General features: G+C 36.6%; 2 protein-coding genes across 2 annotated transcripts in view; one reads left to right on the top strand and one right to left on the bottom strand.

Moving 5' to 3' along the window:
- Positions 1-292: 292 nt before the first annotated feature.
- The window catches only part of Naa15-16 (N-alpha-acetyltransferase 15/16), an 89095-nt gene continuing 67303 nt past the window's right edge, over positions 293-22084 (top strand). Inside the window, exons 1-10 of the mRNA XM_090116961.1 lie at positions 293-468; positions 737-821; positions 937-1199; positions 3238-3545; positions 5873-6007; positions 6982-7122; positions 7495-7762; positions 8125-8281; positions 8770-8894; positions 9080-9293. Of these exons, the coding sequence (XP_089973087.1) occupies positions 412-468; positions 737-821; positions 937-1199; positions 3238-3545; positions 5873-6007; positions 6982-7122; positions 7495-7762; positions 8125-8281; positions 8770-8894; positions 9080-9293 (1753 nt within the window). The 5' untranslated portion in view covers positions 293-411. The remainder of the gene's footprint in view (positions 469-736; positions 822-936; positions 1200-3237; positions 3546-5872; positions 6008-6981; positions 7123-7494; positions 7763-8124; positions 8282-8769; positions 8895-9079; positions 9294-22084) is intronic.
- LOC149897247 (uncharacterized) lies at positions 10747-20933 on the bottom strand. Its single transcript, XM_090116582.1, has 2 exons — positions 20711-20933; positions 10747-14555 (listed from the first exon to the last, which is right to left on the bottom strand). Exon 2 carries the CDS (start codon positions 14553-14555, stop codon positions 11208-11210), a length of 3348 nt encoding a protein of 1115 aa, XP_089972708.1. The 5' UTR covers positions 20711-20933; the 3' UTR covers positions 10747-11207.

Raw genomic sequence — 22084 nt, 5'->3', positions numbered from 1 at the left:
GTTATCTCAGATTACCATTAAAACTTAATTAAGCTATGTACACATACAATATTATTTCTATTTCTATACATATTTAAAAAATAAGCTGTAATGTCGTTGAGCGTGTTTTTCTTTGGTTTAATGGGCTGACATGAACCAATACCAATTTATTTTTAATATTATAATAATAATTACACACCACTCGAGCCCGAGACTCGAGCCAAAACACATTTTTTTTAAAAACGAGACAATTAAATGAGAACTGGCAATTTCTTCATATTATGTCTTAATTCTATTGTTTATGCATTGTATTCTATGAACCATAGACTACTATCCATCATCGACTTCTTTGGTTTATAGCCACGAGGTTTTTAGTAATATTTCAATTTTTTCGTGAAATAATAGAAAGATTATTCACATATTTGTGACAAAATGCCACCCAGCAACCCTCTACCGCCTAAAGAAAATGCTTTATTTAAAAGAATTTTGGTAAGTTTCCTAGTAAACATAGTATTCGATTGTAAGTGGCTTGTCATTTTACGCTATTATTACTGAATAAAAATTAATTACAATCGTAAGTCTATGCGAATTTAATTGTTAATTTATAAGTTAATTATTGGTTGTGACTAATAATATCTTCCATCTGTAATATACTTAGTACTTGCTGTCATTTAGTAATAATTGTTTCTTCTTGTACTTCTGTAGGTATCTAATAATAAATAAGGTTATCAATAAACTGTTATTCTTTTTATTTCAGCGTTGCTATGAACACAAACAATATAAAAATGGCTTGAAGTTCGCTAAGCAAATATTATCCAATCCTAAATTCGCAGAGCATGGAGGTAACATAAACATTTTTTACTATAATATTTTTTATATATTTTTGTATAATTTTTTTTGTATATAAATATACTTTGATAGAAATATATGCGATATTTATACCTTAATGTTTTACAGAGACATTGGCCATGAAAGGATTGACTTTAAATTGTCTTGGACGTAAGGATGAAGCATATGAATATGTTCGTAGAGGTCTCCGCAATGAATTAAAGTCCCCTGTTTGTTGGCATGTGTATGGTTTACTTCAGAGATCGGATAAAAAATATGATGAAGCAATTAAATGTTACCGTAATGCTCTTAAATGGGAAAAGGAAAATATCCAGATCCTCCGAGATCTGTCTTTGCTACAAATACAAATGAGAGACCTTGAAGGTTACAAAGTAAGTAATATTTTCATAATATTTCAGTAAGTATGCATTTGTTGCGTGTTTATTTATTTTGTAAATTTGCTGTTAAACTAAAGCTGAGTCTTATAATTTATCTTATAAGATATATTATTTACAATTTTGTGAATGAATAATCCCATGGCTCTAACAAGACTTGTTGATAATAATTACAAGAATTATTTAAATGAGCAATGAGTACTGTATATATAATAGGCTATTTGACAGTATAAAAAATAAATTACTTTTTTGTGTAATCCATATATATATAAGGTTTTTGAAGCGATTTAAATTAATAAAATATATAAATAATAACTTATTTATTTATAAATCGTCGAGAAAAAACATCATATTTTTTAAAATTACCACGTGACCGAAAACATCCATGATTGGCTGCATCTGCCATGACGTCACAGCGGCGTAAATAACAAGTGATCCCAACGTTTACTCACGTCGTTGCTGAATTTCGCTTTTGGTTTTGTTTCTTGTATAACTTATTTCTTGTGATTCAAGGTGTCTGTAATCAGTTTTGTTCTTTATGTGTTATTTTTGTTTGTCATGGAACCGAATTTCGAAAAAGCAGACAGTAGAAATGTACCTAAAGTGGACGCTATATTGGTTGGCATGTTCTTTAAAAACAACCAAGAGTTTTACGCTCCTCAATTGAGAAATGTGAAAACAGCTACGTAAGTTAATATTTCAATCGTCATTCATTACCTTTTTAGTTAATTATACCTACAAACATGAATCACAATAATTATGAAGTATACATTTTTTAGATTAAGTGCTTTGTTTTTCATTTCAGCCATCCAGTTTATAGGATTGACGTGTTTGTATTGATTATTTTCAATATCAATACAAACACGTCACAACACAATAAATAAATTTTGAATTTGAATTTGAATTTTGAATTTGAATTTGAACACGTCATCATAAATTTATATATATCATTATCTTACCTCAAGCAGGTAAGTAATGAGACGATTTATACTATACTTAGTATTGCAAATAAAATAAACTGCCTACTAGGTATTCAACACTATACTTACATCGAAGTGGTCTTCACAAAAAAATATAACTGTTTTAATTGATATATCTAATATCACTTGGATTTCTGCGAGCTAACTGCAACCACTTTCTACGCATTTTTATATCTTTTGGAGCACATATAAATAGTTTGTCAGGGGTTTTAATAGTTGTATTTCTGCATCCAGGAACTACACACCACCTATAAGAACTCATTTTCTGGTTTTTAAACAGATTAACTTAATTATACTATAATTAAAACAAAAACGAACAATAAGTACTAGGAGCAAGTTGATGTTTACGCCGCTGTGACGTCACCATGGTCGCGAGACGCCATATTCTTCAAAATTGTGTTTTGGCGGCATATTTGAATATCATGTTTTTATTTTCCATTTTCTCAATGAATAACTACAAAAAATTAAGAAACATGTGTTTTGTGTGCTCTATAAACGTATCTTAATAATTTGAGACAGTTTTCAAAACCTTGTCAAATAGCCTATTAAATTGGCAATAAAATAATCATAACATTCCATAAGCAGTATAATATGTGCTAATTTGCTTCCAATAAGTTATGTAACAACAGCAATTTATTGATTCTATTCTATATACATAATTGTATTAATCATCTATTTATAGTACACATTTATTGATTGTAAAACTAAAGATATACCTTAACCCATTGACCACCGAGCGCCCCGATCGGGGCGCGACACAATAGATTATCTATTGTGTCTGTGATTCCGGGGACTGATGGATTAAATTGTAAAAATAGTTTTGTATTTAAATAATGCAGTTTAATTATCATAATTCCTAGACAAAGGGATGTGTTATCCCTTAAATAGTGTTGTTGTAGTCGTCCCATAGTGTGAAAGTATGAATATTTTCTAACTTTGTTTTTTTGAAGCTATGAATATTTTAATAACATGATTTATTTTAGCTCTTCATAAATCATTTTGTAGGTCATATACATTGGTATTTCATTTAAATAAAAAACAATCATTGCTTTCAGGACACTCGCTACCAATTGTTTATGTTGAGACCTACCCAAAGAGCATCATGGATCGGTTTTGCCATGAGTTATCACCTCCTGGGTGACTTTGAGATGGCAAACAGCATCCTGGATGCCTTCAGAACAAATCAGATGAAGGGTCCATATGATTATGAGCATTCGGAATTGCTTCTCTACCAAAACATGGTATTGGCGGAGTCTGGACAATACGACAGGGCATTGTCACATTTATTAAAGTTCCAAACACAAATTCTAGATAAGTTATCAGTGAAAGAAACCTCTGGTGAATATTATTTAAAATTGAAGAGGTAATTATCATGTGACTTGATATGTTTTTTAGTAATATTATAAGCTAAGAATTATGCTTTTATAAAATAAAGTCACACAAAAGTATGAATTGCCATTCATACTTAGTTACTTAATCATTTTTTGCTGCATCTTAAAGCTGTATTTTTAATTATTAATGAAAGGCTTATTATTTTTCAAATGAAATTTTATATTTTATACATTAAAGAGCATGGAATATACAGTAATGTTATGAATGTTTGAAATACTAGGTATATAGTAGTAAATTTATTACAGTTCAGTATATTTATTTGGTTTGCACTTTTTTTATCATGCCTTTCAATTGGCACATGTTTGTAAATATGATGGAACCAGATATCATACAATTCTCTTCACTAGTTAAAGCACTTAATTTAATGCAAAATGTACTACTGTATAAAAGTATACTGTGGCAAATAATCTGTAATGCTATTATATTTAGGGCATGCAGAACCGGATCCGGTTCCAAGTTTTTGAAACCCGGTTCCAAATCGAGCTCAGAACCGGGTAGAACCGGGTTACCCGGTTCTTTTATAATACTTCGGAAAAAATACGAAATTAAACAAAAGTAACTGTAAAAGTACCTGATAGGCCTTTATTTTACGCGGCTTGTGTCTTATTTTATTAACTTAATAAAGAAACAAAATTTCAATACTTCTCTTTATTTATCAGTCTTATAAAAGTACCTTGGCCCTTAGTCAAACGTCAGTATCGCCAAGGAATAGAAATTGCTAACGCTAATTATTGACATAAGCATTAGGGTGCACTCACACACATCAGTCACCGTCAAGTCACCGATGACTGATCGGTGACGGTTCGTGTACGTATCCACAAACACCAGTCACCGTCATGTTGTCCGTCAGTCACGTCGCCGGTTTGACTGAATCATTGAACACATACATCAGGTTAGTCAGTGATTAGACGTGTGTCACGCTAGAGAACATGTAGCAATTGACGGTAGCACGACGCTGACTGAACTGAGACGTGACGTCACCGGGTGAGTGGGGATAAAAGTATGATACATGTATGGAAAGATTATTTGACGTGCCTGACCGGTGACGTCACTGATAGATTTCGTGCCGGCGACTGTCGTGTGGGAACAGAGTCATACTAGAACTATTGATACATATTTTTTTTTAATCCTGTCCGGTGACGTGCCGTGACGGTGACTGATGTGTGTGAGTGCACCCTTAAGCTCATGATATTTTGGTAATGGTTCGGTCACACTACCAAGTACCAACGACGATGACGACCACGACCAAAATTCAAATCTTGCCAAAATTTATTCAAAATAAAATATTTAAATCTCCCGTCATTACGGTACTCGGAAAAAAATTAATTCGAGGTCAATTAATAAAAAAATAGTTTTTTTGCGATTTTCGCCGAGACGGTAAGTTTATCATACAATCACCTGGAACCAAAATTGTACATCATAAAATTATCTATAAAAAAGGTTAAATACATTTTTTTCTAGGAGCTACCGTTTCTACGAAAAACCTATTTTTTTATCCATTGATCTTAATTTAATTTCTACTGGATGAAAATTTTGTTCGTGGTCGTCGTCGTCGTTGGTAGTGTGACCGAATCCTTAGGCAAAACATCATACGCTTATGTCAATTTGTATCGATAGCGTATTCTATTCCTTAGCGTTTTGACGGTTGTCTCGGCGCTCTTATTATCATAATATCACATAAAAACATGAAAAGTACCCAGCTGTAGGTTTTGAGTCCCATGCGAATGTCGAAATTTTCGAAAATTTTCAGCATTTACGGCTGTATCTTTTGATGCGTTGGCTTGTGAGTTCGACTTTTTCACATAAAAGGGACCGAAGACTTGAGTATTCGATATAAATTTCAGCTTGATACCAAAAACAAAAACATGACTGGATCATTAAATATGAATCAGTAAAATTAACAGCTTTTCAAATTCACGAGAAATCTAATAAAAATATATCTGTAGCCTAATTTTTGTCATTTTCGAAGCCTAATTTTTTTTTTGGTAATACAACCGTAGGAAACTTATAGCATCTAAGGTTAGACAACCAATCGGAGCCACGTTTGAGGCGTGGCACGAAAAATCGCGATGCACGTGAGTCTGACGTTGCCAGATACAATAAATTTGTTAAAATAATGCAGCAAAATATAAATAATACTTTATATTTTAATATTTTGGTCGGAACCGGGAGAACCGGGTTTCATACTATTCAGACCCGGTTCTCAAGATCATCAAAAAACCCGGGTTTACCCGGGTTTTTCGGAACCGGGTAAACCCGGGTGCATGCCCTAATTATATTACTATAATATTATTTCAGGTTCAAGGAAGCAGAGTCAGTGTATGAGGATTTGTTAAAGAGAAATCCGGAGAATGTGATGTATTACCAAAAGTTAATGGAAGCTAAGCAGCTTAGCAACCCCGATGAAAAAGTGGCCTTCTTTGATGTATATAAGTAAGTATCACTACATAGTATAAAACAAAGTCGCTTTCCCTGTCCCTATGTCCCTTTGTACGCTTAAATCTTTGAAACTACGCAACGGATTTTGATGCTGTTTTTTTAATAGATAGAGTGATTCAAGAGGAAGGTTTATATGTATAATAACATCCATTAAATAGTGGAGAAGTACTGTTATTTTTGAGGTTTCTAATGTGATGTCGTAAATAATTACATTTTTTCCGCTTACATTGCAAACGCAGGCTGAACCCTACGAGTTTTATCAAAATAATGTACTAAGTATTATACACATTGAAAAGGTCTACAGAAAAGTCCGCGATGGTATATGTCTATCTCTTATGGATAACCCACAATAACTTTTTTTTGTCATTTACTTTTTACGACAAATAATGGCTAATTTTCGATGCGATTTTAACCAATACAGCATTAATCCTTAACCAATTAAATACCTTCAATACATTGTTCATTTAATATATGGCTATATGGCCCTTTACACCGTATGATTTAAGTGAATATTTTCGAAGATATTACAGATTTAAAAATTGCGGGACGTAGCGTTTGCGGCGGTACCGGCCGGCCTATCTATCTTATACCCGTGCGAAGCCGGAGCGGGCCGCTATGTTTTTAATTTTTATATACTTACAACGTTCACAGTTTAGTTTTTCCGTAGTGTATTTAGATCAGCATTGCACCCGTGCGAAGCCGGGGCGGGTCGCTAGTTGAGTATAAAGGCATCTTCTCTGACATGGCTTGACTGCTTTTTAAAGACTTTTTAGTTTATAATGTACATTTATTGGGTCTAAGTCTTAAGGAAGGTAGACAAAGACAATTTATTTGAAATATAATAAATCTGTGTGTATCAACAATAATGTTTGTTGTCAACCACAAAAAAAATTAAACAAAATTCTTAAATACCTGAAAATTTAATAATAATAATATGTTATATTAAAGTTAAATTATAATGTTTCCAGGAAAGAGTATCCAAAAGCAATAGCACCGAGGCGGCTCCAGCTCACGGAGGCTGAGGCGCCGGCTGTGTTCGAACGATTAGTTGACGAGTACCTTAGGCACGGTTTGCATAAGGGCATACCGCCGCTGTTTGTTGATTTGAGGTTCGTTTCTAATTATTATAAGCTAGATTTGGAAAAACATGGGAAAAGAATAATTTTTATAGATATTAAATGGGTTTGTAATAATTCATTTTTATATTAAAAAAACAGTGTATCATATTATGTGATAATCACAATTGTTTCTTGAGATTTTTTTCAAAATTGTTATTGATTAAAAATTACACAAAATTTTGATATGTAAGCGATTACACTGCATTTATGTTTACTTCTGCTCAAATTTATTTGAGAATCAATATTTATTTTGAAATTTTTGTGTTAAAGAATCTTTATTTCGTGTAATTAGCTACTATAAATAAAGCATTTCGCACAATACTTCATTTAAATAAAAATAATAATTGCATTGTATAATTTCAGATCGTTATACGCGGATCAAACCAAAGCGGACACAATAGAGAAATTAATATTACAATACATAGATAATTTATCGAAAGTGGGCACATTTAGTAGTAACCCCGATGAGGGGAAACAGCCGGCAAGCGCGTTACTGTGGGCGTATTACTTCGCCGCACAACACTTTGACTTCAAAAAGGATACGGACCGAGCGCTGTATTATATAGACGCGGCGATCGAACACACGCCGACGCTCATTGAACTGTTTATTGTTAAGGGACGGATATATAAGGTGAGTTTTTGAATGGTGACAAATTTCGTTTTAGTTAGTGGATCAGAAGTAGATCCTACTTCTATAATAATGTAAATAAATATGTAAATTTGTGATTGTTACATATTTTGTAACAATATATTAGCTACAATTATATGCATGCACAGTATAGTATGTAATGTAGTAAAATGTATTTTTCTACATTACATAATTCTGTCTGTTTCCTTTCTACTCATTTTTTTGGTATCCTGGGCATACAATTAGATATTTGAGAACATTTATAATATCTAACTGATTGTTTGCGTAAAATTCAACAAATTTTCATTTCCTACTGATTTCATTAAAGTGTCCTAAATTTAAACGTTAATTTACAAAATTTTCAGCACGCCGGCGACCCGATATCAGCGTACCAATGGCTAGAGGAAGCTCAAGCGATGGACACAGCGGACAGATACGTGAACAGCAAGTGCGCGCGGTACATGCTGCGCGCGGGACACGTGAAGCGAGCAGAGGACATGTGCGCCAAGTTCACCAGAGAGGGTGCGTACAGTGTATAACGCGAATCATGTAAAAAGAACGCTGGATGAAAGTGATGGGGTGTATTTTGGCATGTATCGAGTTTAGCACGAAAGTTATTTGCTGCTTATTTTATTGTTGAAGTAGACTCTCGAGTCGTGGCTTCGCAACCACATATTTGTTATTCTTATACCACCTCATAACACCAAATAGACCAATAAATTGCCAATGCGCAGCTTAACCGGCCGCGTTCTTTTTATATGACCCGACCTATACATTCGGTCGGGTATCATCATTATCATTATCAGCCTTTGATTGTCCACTGCTTGACAAAGGCCTCTTTCCTAGAGCCAGTAAATGTATTTGCGTGGCAAGAGTGGGTTGAAGAACGTAAGTTAAGTTTGCTGTTGTTTTTTTGCTCCACAAAACAAATAATGGTAGCATTCATAGTGAATCAAATAAGTTTATTATTTAAAAAAATATAAATTTATTTTTATTTTTTTATTCTGCAGGTGTTCCAGCCACAGAGAACCTAAATGAAATGCAGTGCATGTGGTTCCAAACTGAGGCTGCGGCGGCGTATCAGCGGTTACAGCAGTGGGGCGAAGCCCTAAAGAAAGCACACGAAGTTGACAGGGTATGTATCATTAACATTTGTTAGAAAATATTTTAGGAGCGACTAATAGATATATTTTTAGTTTAATTTTTTCGTAGATGAGATTTAATTTATTTGCATCCTCCTATCACAGCATTTCTCTGTGATAATTTATTGTCTTTTTGACACAATACAAATTTATTAATTCTCGTACTTTGTCCTTGCAGCACTTCTCCGAGATAATGGAGGACCAGTTCGACTTCCACTCGTACTGCATGCGCAAGATGACGCTCCGCTCGTACGTGGGCTTGCTGCGGCTAGAGGACGTGCTGCGTGCGCACCCGTTCTACTTCCGCTGCGCACGCGCCGCGATACAGGTGTACCTGCGGCTGCACGCGCACCCGCTGCAGGACGCGCCGCAGACCGCCGAGCCCGACACAGGTGAGCGATACAGGTGTACCTGCGGCTGCACGCGCACCCGCTGCAGGACGCGCCGCAGACCGCCGAGCCCGACACAGGTGAGCGATACAGGTGTACCTGCGGCTGCACGCGCACCCGCTGCAGGACGCGCCGCAGACCGCCGAGCCCGACACAGGTGAGCGATACAGGTGTACCTGCGTACAGGTGTACCTGCGTACAGGTGTACCTGCGTACAGGTGTACCTGCGTACAGGTGTACCTGCGTACAGGTGTACCTGCGTACAGGTGTACCTGTGTATCAGGTGTACCTGCGTACAGGTTTACCTGTGTACAGGCACAATATACAGATACCACGATTGCTTATGTGCGTGAGCCATTTCGAACATTTGTATGAAGTTTCCCTGCTGGTTGTATCTGTTTATCGTGGTAGAGGTGTACAAGGCTGTGAATAGTGATATGGACCACCTACAAAGCTCTTGATTTGATGGACACAAACTTGCCTATATCGATATGTCGCAGTCATTTAGTTGAATCTGCTATTTGATTGAACGACTAGCGCGTTCAAGCACGATCGACACGTATATCGCCGTGTACCAGCGGATAAGGGTAGAAAAAATTCGGTCGCGACGCACATGCCAGGCCGGCAACCATACCTCCTAAGTATAATGAGTAAACTGACATACTAATTTTACAGGATTTGAAGAAAAACATATTGAATTTTACTTTAATTCGAAATATTTTTTTCTATAAAAAATGGAAGCTCTTTATATTATTTTATTTCTTATATGCGCATAAACTGTAAAGTGATTTTACTATGGTGATTCTACACTACGCGTGCGCAGGCGCATGGAAGGAACATTACTTTATAATCTCGTTTTCATAATCAAATTTAATTTGGGTCACATTCTATTAATCGTATTTTTTAGAATTGATATGATTTATGATTATGTGATTGCTTGATTGTATCAATCATTTTTTTATAAGAAGCTACAATCGTGCGTTAAATTACGTTGAATAATCGATCATAGTGAAATATATTATGTAAAACAATTATTATTCTTTACTAATTCCAACATTTTTAACTTTTTTATTTGTAGATAATATAAGAATGTCATATTCATTTAGTGTCAAAAATGGTTATTATGTGCTATAATATTATTATATAGTAACAGCATTTAAATTAATGCGAATTTTAGCAGAGATTTTAACAATTAAAATAGTAATAATTCTACTCATTTAATAGCAGTTTCACATAATTTATTACCTACCTAGTTTATTTTTTCTTTTATTTTAAACCTTAAGTAACGGTAATTACGACCGATAATAATCTTTCGACACAATTAATTAGCTCATGGTCGTATTTCACCCAAAGTACTATAAAAGGTTTATTTTTGTAATGCATTGCTATAATTCTTTGGTATTACACATTATTATGCAGTTATTCGTAGGTAGTGTTGGCAAATAAAAAATCGTAATGTATTAAAAATTTTAATAAATTTATTTCATAGTCTGTTTATAGTCATTACAAATCACAAATACTTGTCATTATTTATTTTATATAACAATTTACAATAACAGTCATTATCCTCGCATTATGTCTCTAACAACAATTGCATTCACACACACGTTTATCACAACACAATCGTGAGTTTATCGAAAATACTGACAAACAAATAAATTAACTACATCTACGCTTGCACCATAGACACTTAACAATAATTTAATAAATAATTAATAATAGTTAATAACGTTCGTTCACCTCGCTGCATTGTCCGCGAAAAACATCGTCTATCTCATTAATTATATGGCATTGCGGATCATCCGCTAGTCTTTTCACACTAAAACTACTTAGGACACTTAAAAAATCACATTTGCGCTTTGTATTTACATCCTAACGTCGATCACAGCGGCGTTTAGATCAGACTAGAGCTTTGGTTTATCGGCCATAGCCGGGAGCTCTGTACCTCTCCCGCGAAGCTTGCGCCGCTTGTGGCGTTAAGAAATACACGTGGGCTCCGTCGCCGGGGAGCCTGTACGTCACTAGCGATCCTGGCCGCCCTTCTCCTGCCGAATTCACTGCCCCGATCCACTCTGCGTCTGGGTTTACAGGTGGTAGCGGCCGCCTGTAGTTCACGTCCGTATCGCCAACTAGCGAAGGCCTATTCAGGTCGTACTGTTCACCAGTATACTGAGGCTCTCGCTGTTGTTCCCTGTATTGCTGTTGTTCCCTGTATTGCTGTTGTTCCCGGTATTGTTGTATTCTCCGATAATTTGGATTTGGAATCGGTATGAACTCGCTGTCTGGGTTAATCGGTGGTCTCGGGTATCGATCGTTGACTAATGTGTCTCCGGCGAGTGATAGAGGAGGATTCTGTGCATCGACCAGTTGAGCGCTTGCGTGCACGGCGTGTACCTGTTCACTGTCGGGGTTAACTGGTGGACGCGGATGCCGGTTGTTCACTTCTGTGTCGCCGTGCAGTGATGGTGGATTGGGGCTCTGCGATTCAACAATTTCATATTGCAGGTTAATGTTGTTGTCGATTGGCGTCTTGACCGTTTCGAGTGGTGGCGTGACTGCCAAGCCATTGACGTCGTGCGTTCCGTCCAGCTTTTGACCGAATACATCAAATGTGCTCTTCGTTATATCGTCAATGTATCGCTCATCGTATTTTGTATAAAATCCATTACTTATCGGGTTCGGTGTTGTGCTCGGGTGCCTATTTACGTGATATATAGGCTTACCGGTTTGAACTGGGATTTGATTTCTGTTATTAACCGGCAGCGTTTCTTTGACTGGTGCGTCATCGTAGTCTTCGTCTCTAAGTTTAGTTTTTGGATAATATCTGGATGAGGTTGGAGTTTCTGTGTTCACTTGTACATTCTCGACTAAGTATTGTTGTTGGTAGCCCGGTGAGGCGGAGGAACTAATAACATTAAATTCATTATCGACGTTGAATGGTTTACTGTAGCTCACCATTGGTCTGAACGGTTCTGGATCGAGTTTAGGCGCTCGGAATGTTAGTTTTTCGGGTCTCGACTTCGATTCGTAACTGAATTGATACACTGGTCGTGGTGTGATCGGTTTCTGCTTATTTACACGTGGTCGATGTGAGTGAGATTTCGGTCTCTTCGTTGTGTAAAAGTCTATAGTTTGTTGTATATCGGCGATTTGCTGATAGAATGGGTCTGGTCTGGCCTTAGGTTGCTGCACATAAGTATGTTGTTGCCGTGGTTTTTGTATACTGAAATATTCTTGCGTAAGTGTATGCGGACCTTGTTTTTGTGGAAACAGAAATAGTGCATCTGCTTGGTCAAAAGACCCGTAGGCAACGTCGACTCCTTGTTGATATTGAGATTGTTGATTTTGGTTTTGTTTTGGGCCATATGATGGTTGGCTCGGCACAGTTTGATAGTAATTCCTTCCATCGAAGTATGCATCCGGAGTTTTCGCTTTAGGTTGCTCATCAAAGAAGTAGAATGAAGCTACAGCGTTCTCATTTGGCTTTCTGTTGTATACGGGCTGTAATTTTGTTGTTGGAATTTCTTCATTTTGTACGTTTGTATAATATCCTCTTAATGGTACTGAAGTTGAAGATATATCATTCGCATGTTCATCCTCTGTTTTATGCGGTGCATTATAAGCGATATATGGCTTCTGTGATGTAGTAGGTGGTTTATTATCATAAACGTCTGGATAATCGTAAACAACTGATACTGAAAGCGGTTTTGAAGTAAGTTTTGTGCGTGTTTTGTAAACTGGTTTCTCAGTCTTTGGCCTTGTAACAATTTCTTCCGCTTGATTATAAACTTTAACTGGTTGACGGTTCGGTAAAACGCGTTGTGATTTCCAACTTTTGACTGTTGTTGGGATCTCATTATTCGATGGTGTTGTTAAAGTTATTGGAATTTCTGTTGTCTTTGTTGATTCTGTTGATGTTGTTGTTGTTGGCGTTGGCCTTGTTTTGTATTTTCCTCTATTTGTCGATTGCGTTGGTGTGGGACGTTTTGAAGTTTTCACTCTCGTATAAGTCGACGTTGGTGGATTTGCGGTAGTTTTCACTTCCTCTGTTTTCTCCTCGAGTGGAGCAAAGAAATCTGGCGGTGGAGGAAGAATAATTCCGGGTACCAAAGGTCCAGCAGGAACATTACTTTTGTAGTCATTGCGATAGGAAAAATTGTATGGCGGCGGATAGTAAATCGAAGGGTCGTCTTCGTCGTACAGGTCTGACTGGTTGCTCGGTGGTGGTAGAAAGGCGGCGCCCGGAGGGAAGCCTTCTGGAAAAGAGCCGTTCATGGATGAAGGGAATGGGAATGCTCCTTCGCTCGCATTCCCAGGTAGGAATGGGAACGGAGGATTTGGCAACGCCGCTCCCCCGGCAGTAGTGTTTCCCTGATTATCACCCGGGGAGTCGAACGTTCCAGGTGGGAAAAAGAATGACGGTGGTGGTAGAGGGCCTTCGCCTTCTCCCGTAGGGAAGGGAGGGAAAACGGGCGCAGGGACACTGCCGTTAGGCGTAAGGAAGACGAGCGGTCCGTCGTCTGAGAGACGTACGGGAAAGGGCGGTGGGACTTTGGGTTTGTCTGGTAATTTTACTTGCCTTCTAGGCGCCTGATAGTTGTCTATTGGTGGCCATACTTTTTGTTCTGGCTCATTTGTACGTTCCGGGAATGAACCACCTTTAATAACCAGTAAATGATCTTCAGCGAGCCATATTTCATCTTTCTTAAGACCTCCTAAACTTTGAAGGTTGTCTTTTGATCGAGTTTCCGTGTTCGGCTCATAACTGATTATTCCTGGACGTTTAGGTGTTTTTGAAAATAATTCATTTTGTATCAAGCCATATTTTCCCTCTGCCACCTGGTCAGACAAAGTTTTTTTGTCTTCGTCATCTTCCTTCATTCTCTTGCTTTCTTTGCCTTCTCCGGCACTGGACATGAGCATGCCATCGTCCCAAATGCCTTGATTCCATCCTACGTTGCCGCCCAACTGGTCCGGCGCGATCACACCGGCAAACTTTCCACTTTCACTCTTATCACTAAAGTTAATTGAATTTTTAGGGTTGCCATATTCCTTTTGTTGCTTAATTTTAATATGTCCTCCGATGAGGCGCTTAATTGTTCTCTGGGATTCACTGACATCTGAATCAGGCGGTGGGCCGAGCGAGCGCTGATCGCGCACGAACGAGTCAGGCGGCAACACGTATGTGGGCACGAGCACGCTGGAGTATGCCATGCACACCCATGTTAGCGCTAGTGGCAGCACTAACGCCGCCCCTCTCACCATCTGAAAATTAAGAAACCATCGGTTAATTGTTGTCCATTAAAACAAAATTTAATTCGCTTAAATGATTAAACTTATCTAAGTTAATTAAACGCGCAACGTTCTCGGTCATGAGCGCGTAAAGTGAAAGGATTAGTGGAGACAAAAACCTCAGAGAGTGGTGCGAGCACTGACGTGCCGCGCACAAATGCTCGCCTTTTATGAATTCGTACAAATGACCACCTCCGACCCGGTTGGCATTGAGAATCAAGCGTTTAATTTGGAAATTAACGAGTAACAACCACGAGACAGGAAGGCCGCACGCCTGCGACACAATCGCTTGTTTTAATTTGCGGCCCGACCGTATTGTCATTAATCCGGCGATTACATTTTGTGACGTAAACGCTGATATTGTGCACTGTGTTCGTAAGTTTGTAATCGAAAACGCTCTAACTATTAACTATTATAAGAAAAGATTGTAGATAAATTGAGGCGCAATTAAAGTCTATTCACTTGTAATCTTGTAATATCTAAAAGGGATGATTAAGCGTTGGTTTTATATAATATTATTTTGTGAATGTTTTACGAAACGCCGGTCACTTTACTCCGATTTTGCCCTGATAAATAAGTCGTGATTTAGAATACTCTGGTATGCACCAAATTGTAATAATAACTGGGTGTATACTAGTTCACTCCATTAACATTTAAATGTTCCTTTGGAAGTGATATTAAATCGCAGTAGGTGGCCTTTGCAATTTTTATTATTAAATGTTTATATCTGTAATATAAGCTTTAAAATGTTTTTTTACATCAATGAAATGATACATTGGCTTCATTGAATACTGGTAAATTTTAATATTAAACTTTATCCTTTTTAGATTATTTTGTTGAAGATATAAATATGACTGTTGAAAGTTAAACACATATTATATCCATATTGGAACTTAAAACAAGCTGTATTGTGTAAAAGTTAAAGTAATAATTGTCATTGCGGATATGCTATAAAATATTGAAGAGCTACCTAACAAATTCAATGCAAAGTCCTCGGAATGTTTGTTTAGCAATAACAAGACAAAGTTCACAGTAGATGCTTAATGACATTTTGCGGGACTCATCTTGAGTGTATCCTTTCATTCGACACCAGTTAACCTTCGCGGAACGTGCAATGGTTTTGTGGAGGATTTTTGTGTTAAATTTAAATGAATTTTGTAGTAGGAACGAGTACGATATGTTGTAATTATTTGACATAAGCGATGGAGACTGATACAGGCTCGGCCTTGCCGTGCAAGGCGCCCGATTTTTTTTGCGGTCAGTACAAAACGTGAAGTCATTTACATTCCGGTCGTTAGTAGTGTCGCGCTTTCTGTTTCGCCCTCGTTGTTTTGGTAATATCATAATGTAAAGTTTATTTGTGTAAAAAATTCTCAACGGAACACACCCAAAAATTTCCATAATTCTCAGTTTTACATTTCTCTTTGTACAAATGATTAAAAGAAATTAAATATGAGTAAAATTTTCCAAAATAAAGTCGCATGTTTACAATGTTCCTTCATTGAGGGTTGGCACACAGAAATGCGTTACCGATAATTTGTATTCAGTACTGAACATTGTCGATTCGCCAACTTTCCAATGGCCTTTTGTCAGCCAAATTCGGCTGACGGGATATGCCTACGCCGTACTGGTACAGCGTATAGCCAGAGGACAAAAAGTTTAGAAAAGCGAATTTTCTGGAACTGCCGCGCTGAGTAACTCACAATATTGTCCGATTATTAACTATATTCAACTAGAAATCTGGCTTTAAATTGATTGAAGGTTTCAAATGGTAATTTACGTAATAACATAGACAAGTTCTCGACATAATAAAATTCGTACCTACGGCACATAATTGTACAGATCTCCTTGAGTTTGCGGAATTGCGGAAAGCGACTATAACTTTTACAATGATATGTCGATATGTGTTTTAGATCAATAAAGATTAAAGCAATCAGGCTAGTTATCGCCCGCGGGTTCGCACGTGGACAGTCGTACGAGCTATTAAAATGTTCAGACTGGTGTTTCGTAATAATAGCCTTAAAATTAATCGAGGTTCAATGAATTCGCTGAGGCATGTCATATATTGTGCTGGCCCATTGTCGCAGCGCTTTCGAAACCGCGGCGAATAGTTTTGGCATTGGTTGCGATGTGCACTGATCTTAAAAGGCATCTATAATCTAAAGATTAGGTAAATTCAATGGAAGCTTTAGTAATTAATTTGTATGCCATTCCCAGTGTCCTATCAATCAACTTTGGCAGCATGTTAGTGTTCATTAATTATATTTAAACAAAATTAATTACATTCAAAATTAAGTACATACGTGATAAATTCGCTCCAAAAAGGTTTGTGCCCAACAAAACTAAATATGAAAATTTATGTTTCATTTTGTGTTGGGGTTGATTGATATGTTTATGAGCATATATTAAATCGATTCATCGAAATAGAAATTTATCATCCGAACTCATGTTATGTCATAGCATTCATATGCTAGATCCTTTTTTATCGATATTGAACGGAATTTATCGTAAAAGCAACACAGCTGCTAGTTGTTATTGTAAATATAAAGTAAATACAAATCGTGTCACGGGCCACGGCTTTGTTTATAATTGTCGCGTCGGTCAAGGCGAAATGCCATCCTACAACTTGTTTATTGTAAACCTTTTATGTGTAGACTACTTGTATTATGTCATCTAGCAGTTCCCAGTACGTTCCCTTAAGATATAAAGATAATCGAGGTAGAATTATGTTCTTTATCGTACAACCTTGTGTTTTATTGTGTGAATTCTTGTCTCTATTTCTCGCTAACTCGAGGCTCGAATTACGTGGGCGATTTTGTTTGAATATATTGCAGAAATATAAACTTCATTTGTAAACCTCGACTAGATTACCTAAATCGATTGCTTAGTTTATTTCCTAATGTATGTTGGTACTGTCGTATTATACTCGATGCTGAGAAGGAAGTAAAATGTCAGTGTTTAATGTTTATGTTTGTTGTATTGGCACTGAGGTCGGTAAAAAAATTGATATTAATATTGAAGTCGTGATCGCTTGCAATACAGCTGTGAGTGCGCACGCGCCGCTCGGGGCCGCGTAGCAAAGTGTTTCGAAGTATTTCTATGATCTGTCGTATGCTTCATTGTTCGGCGGTTTATGATTTATAATACCTCAAACTTTCAAGGTTATAAATTAGTTACTTATTGCACAAGCTTTCTGTAAGTGTAGGATTTCTTTTAACGAACCTTAGTTTTCAATGTATCTATGAAAATTATTACGAAATACTTTTAAATATGTTGAACGTGCTCAAGAATTTTTATGACGGGGAAGTAGAGCAGTGGTTTACGAAAACGTTTCCATTTTTGGATGGATTTCCTACATCGTTAGAGCAATTTGGTTCGTTCGCATTATTAATGGTAGACGATTTACATGTCTGCGATGCACCACATGATGCCTCCTTGTTTGACTACGTGCTACGGTTTTGTAATAAGTGCACGCTTTCTTTTCTTTGTTTGTTTGCGACTTTCTTGATTCTTTGTTTCGTAATATCGCAAAGTAGCCGCACTCTAGAGTTATTGTATGTAATCTTCCATGTAATGCTTTGTTCTCCTTTATGTCGTACGCCCGTAATTGCTGTTACGGCACGTAGAAATTTTCGTAGTTTTCACATAGATTTATGTTGTTATGAAACAGATAATTTCGTGGTTCATTACGGAGTTTACATTTTTAGTTTCCTTGTTTAATCTCATTTTATTTCTGTTTCAGGTAAGGATCCTATACTGAGCTAGCTTCTCTGTGTTTGGTGAGTGTATTTTATTTATTGTTCACGGGACGATGAAGCCATAGTAATTAAGATTTCAGATCGTAAGATTTAGCTATGAAGTAAACGCCAATTAGTTGATTTTAGATAATAGCATGTATTAGTTACTGTTTTGTTAAGTATAAGCAGTGCTTTTGCAATGCGTTACAAAATTTTTTCCGCCGCTTTGGGCGTTGCTTTTAGGTGTTTTTCGGAGCGTGGCGGATAATAGGCAACCTTATATTGCGCCCGAGTCCTTCGCTCGTGGCTCGAGGAAAGCCACATATTTTAATGGCGAATTTTGTAATTCGAGCGCCATTTCCGAATGCCGATTATTTGATCATATCTAGAGCTAATTACGTTCAAGGCGACATAGCGAATAGTTTAGTGGGTAAATTGCTTAGACGAAGCTCAGAGAGCTCGGAGTGAGAACATACCTATTGTTCGCGGCTAGTGAGACGGTGACAATTGCGTTGCTACACATACGAATTGCCATTGTACATATATAGTTTTCTCCTTAACGTTTTCACAGACCTTGCTTTAGCTGGCTTCGCGGGTTTTGGCTCGTTGATAACGCGCTCATCACGACTCGTGAGCCGGATCCTTTTTTTGTAAACGGACATTACCTATGACGTAATTCATGCTCCGTACTAACAACACGTCTATTTAGTATTGATGCCGATTTCAGCAATGCCGTATTCTTTTGTTTCTCTTTATCTCAAAGTTGGAAGTGACCAATTTAAATGATGCATTTAACATTTTAAGGTAATTTGACATATCCTGTATAGAGTCATGCAATTGTGAATGAAATCAATTATTAGCAGAGGTCTAAGAGTTGATTCATAATCGGTCGGTTAGACTCGTATGACGCGGGAAGGCTGTCGCGACGCTTAAGGCTGGCAGGTGTTGTGTCATCAAGTGCATTACTGTAATTGGAAATGCAACATTCTATGATCGTTTGCATTACCCTTTAGTTTTTGCTAGCGATGCTTTTATATAATTTTAATTCATCATTAACAATAATTGAAAACACAATCGTTTCGATTGTTATAGCATTATTTTCTCGATCGAAAAGTTGGTCTAAAATAAATTTTAGCAGATGCAAATCATATGTATTATGTATATTGCGTCCGGTATTGTATCCATATTTAAGAATATATTTTATTATATTATTCTTAACTTGTTCACTAGTTTATATCGTGGAAACACAAAATGTCTCACGTTTTAACAACATCCGCGTGTTAAATCGGCGTCTAAAATTTTATCAATTTATTGAGATACACGAATTGTGTAAATTTTATTATATTTTTATATTACAATTTCGACACTTCCTCGAATGTTTTGAAACCTTGACTAATTGTTTACGGATACCGTTATCGTTATATCAATGTTAAAATCGATATGCACAGAATGGTTGTGTGATGCAAGAGTTAACTGTACCACTTTCATGTTTGTATTACTTTCATCTCGGGCTCGGCGATAACGTTCGACCGCAACAAATCATACTTAACATCTTTTTGTTTATACGTGATGTAATTGATTTACAATAACACGTTTTAAATAAACGGTGCTTCGCGGCACGTAATGGCTGACTAAACTTTTAATTATCATGTGAGACGCGTATCTCTTTGCATATTTTTTAGTATCACCGTTACGCGGATGTGCTTGTTTGTCACATATTTTCGTGAATTTTTCATACGTGATAAATTGGAAAATTCGTGATTCGATACTGGGATTTCCTTTATTTATTCTCGATTGTGACTCTTCACAGATGATAATTTTATTTGAGCGAACTGGCTAGCTATTATATATAATGTATACTGTAATTAATAATTATGCTACGAACATTTTGCATAAACATAAAACATTATACTATTTTGTTTTGCGAGGGAGTGATTACTGTTTGATTGAAATTACAATGTAGTCGGGTTTTATTGCCTACGCTCCGATAATGTTTTATTATAAAACTCACAATAACAACAAATGAAATATACGACCTGATTTCTTATTGCAAATATTATGAGTTATTTGAGCTCATGAAAAATTCCTACATATGAGTATTTGTTCACTAAATAACTTATCCTTGCACAACACACAGAAACACTTTTGTTTGCATTTTCTCACAGGTGTTTCTTTATATTATGCGTTCGTCATTGAATCGTTATACCTAAGACGGAGGTCTGTGAAAATTTATAATATTAGTGTCGTGATAGCAGACGCATTGTTTGACGACTCACATTGTTAATATTAAAGTCCGTGTGATCTGGGTCGACACATGAAAATGGTAAATACGAATAAACGTTCACTAGGTGGTCACTTAAACTTAAATGGGTGTAAAAAACACAATCTTACTTTAAACGATAACGGTAGAGGCTGCGACTGATAAACACTATGCCGGCACCCTTTCAGCACATATCACGTACAGTCACTTCACTGTTAGTTTTCACTTGCGTTTAGACACTGGCACATGCTGAGGTATACTGGGATGCTTGGTCGTCTCCGAGGGTCACAGGTTGCGTGGAGGGGTGAACGTGTGTTCAGCAGGTCGAGCGGCGCATGAGTGGCGGCGGTGGTAGGGGCGCGCGCGTAAATACGGCGCCGTAAGCGCGTGCGCGCCCACGCACACCGACGTAGCGCTACGACAGATCGCCGCACACACACACGCACACGAGCGCTCTGTGACGATCTGCTGCTATGGATTTTGATCCATCCTGATGCCCCCATGTTTGACTAACGGTTAGGTTCGTGAGTTACGTTGTTTTGGTAACTGTTAGGTTAGTAGGTAGTTGAAAGTACTGCCATGTATAACAATTCTATCAGAGTAAATTTACGTTTTTTTCACTCGACATTTGATTATTTTTTTTTTATTATGAAAAATAAGTACTTTAAATATGAAATCAAAATGTAAAAAGTGAAATTGGTGATCTTGATATATTTTGTTCTGTGTCATCGACCCCTAAAACTACATATGGAGGCTGTGTTTGTATCTCGTAAATTGGGATAAACTGTAGTGTGTAATTAAAACGTTTCTACAAGCATTTCGTTTTTGGAGATCATTAAACGATTAAAATTATTATGATTATTAAATTATTTTTTAAATGTTCTATTATTATTTTTTTAATTACTTACACAGTAAATTATGGATTTTTAATAAACAAAATATACGATATTCATCTAGTAAACTATTCTAACTGATAAGAAAAATAACATTAAGCTTTGATATTGTCCTTGTTGACAGAAATAGAGAATCTAAAATTAAATACTGGAAGTAGGACAGTTTATTTTTGATACATTAGTCATTAATGAATTATTGGTAACAAAATAATTACTCACACAATTAATGTTCTATTCATTGAATAATCCCACATTTTCAAATTAACAATTAAACTACTAGATGACTACAAATATAGGATTGATCATGATTCATATTTTAATTTGTTTTATTACCATCGATTTTTTTTTCTGTTTACAAGAATGTTAATTTTCTCTTTAATACGAAAAACTTCAATGATTTTAGATTTTATTGATTCAATAATATTTGATCGGAGGAGGAGCACCTAAAAAGGGTTTTTTAATTTTTTTTTAAATTACAAAACATTTTTATATGTCCTAAGTTCACATTCCTCAAACTTAAACTCTTCAGTACTCTAAATTGTTTACCAAATAGGCCCAAGTCGATCGAGTTGGACCATTCGGAGCGGCCGTAGCGGCATCGCTCGATAAGTA

The sequence above is a fragment of the Colias eurytheme genome, chromosome 26 (genome assembly GCF_061535395.1).
Source record: "Colias eurytheme isolate Ceu_HAF_F1 chromosome 26, ilColEury1 Martin Lab GWU primary, whole genome shotgun sequence".
Taxonomy (NCBI): domain Eukaryota; kingdom Metazoa; phylum Arthropoda; class Insecta; order Lepidoptera; family Pieridae; genus Colias; species Colias eurytheme.
The sequence above is the reverse complement of the archived record's forward strand: the minus strand, read 5'-3'. Positions and strand labels throughout refer to the sequence as shown.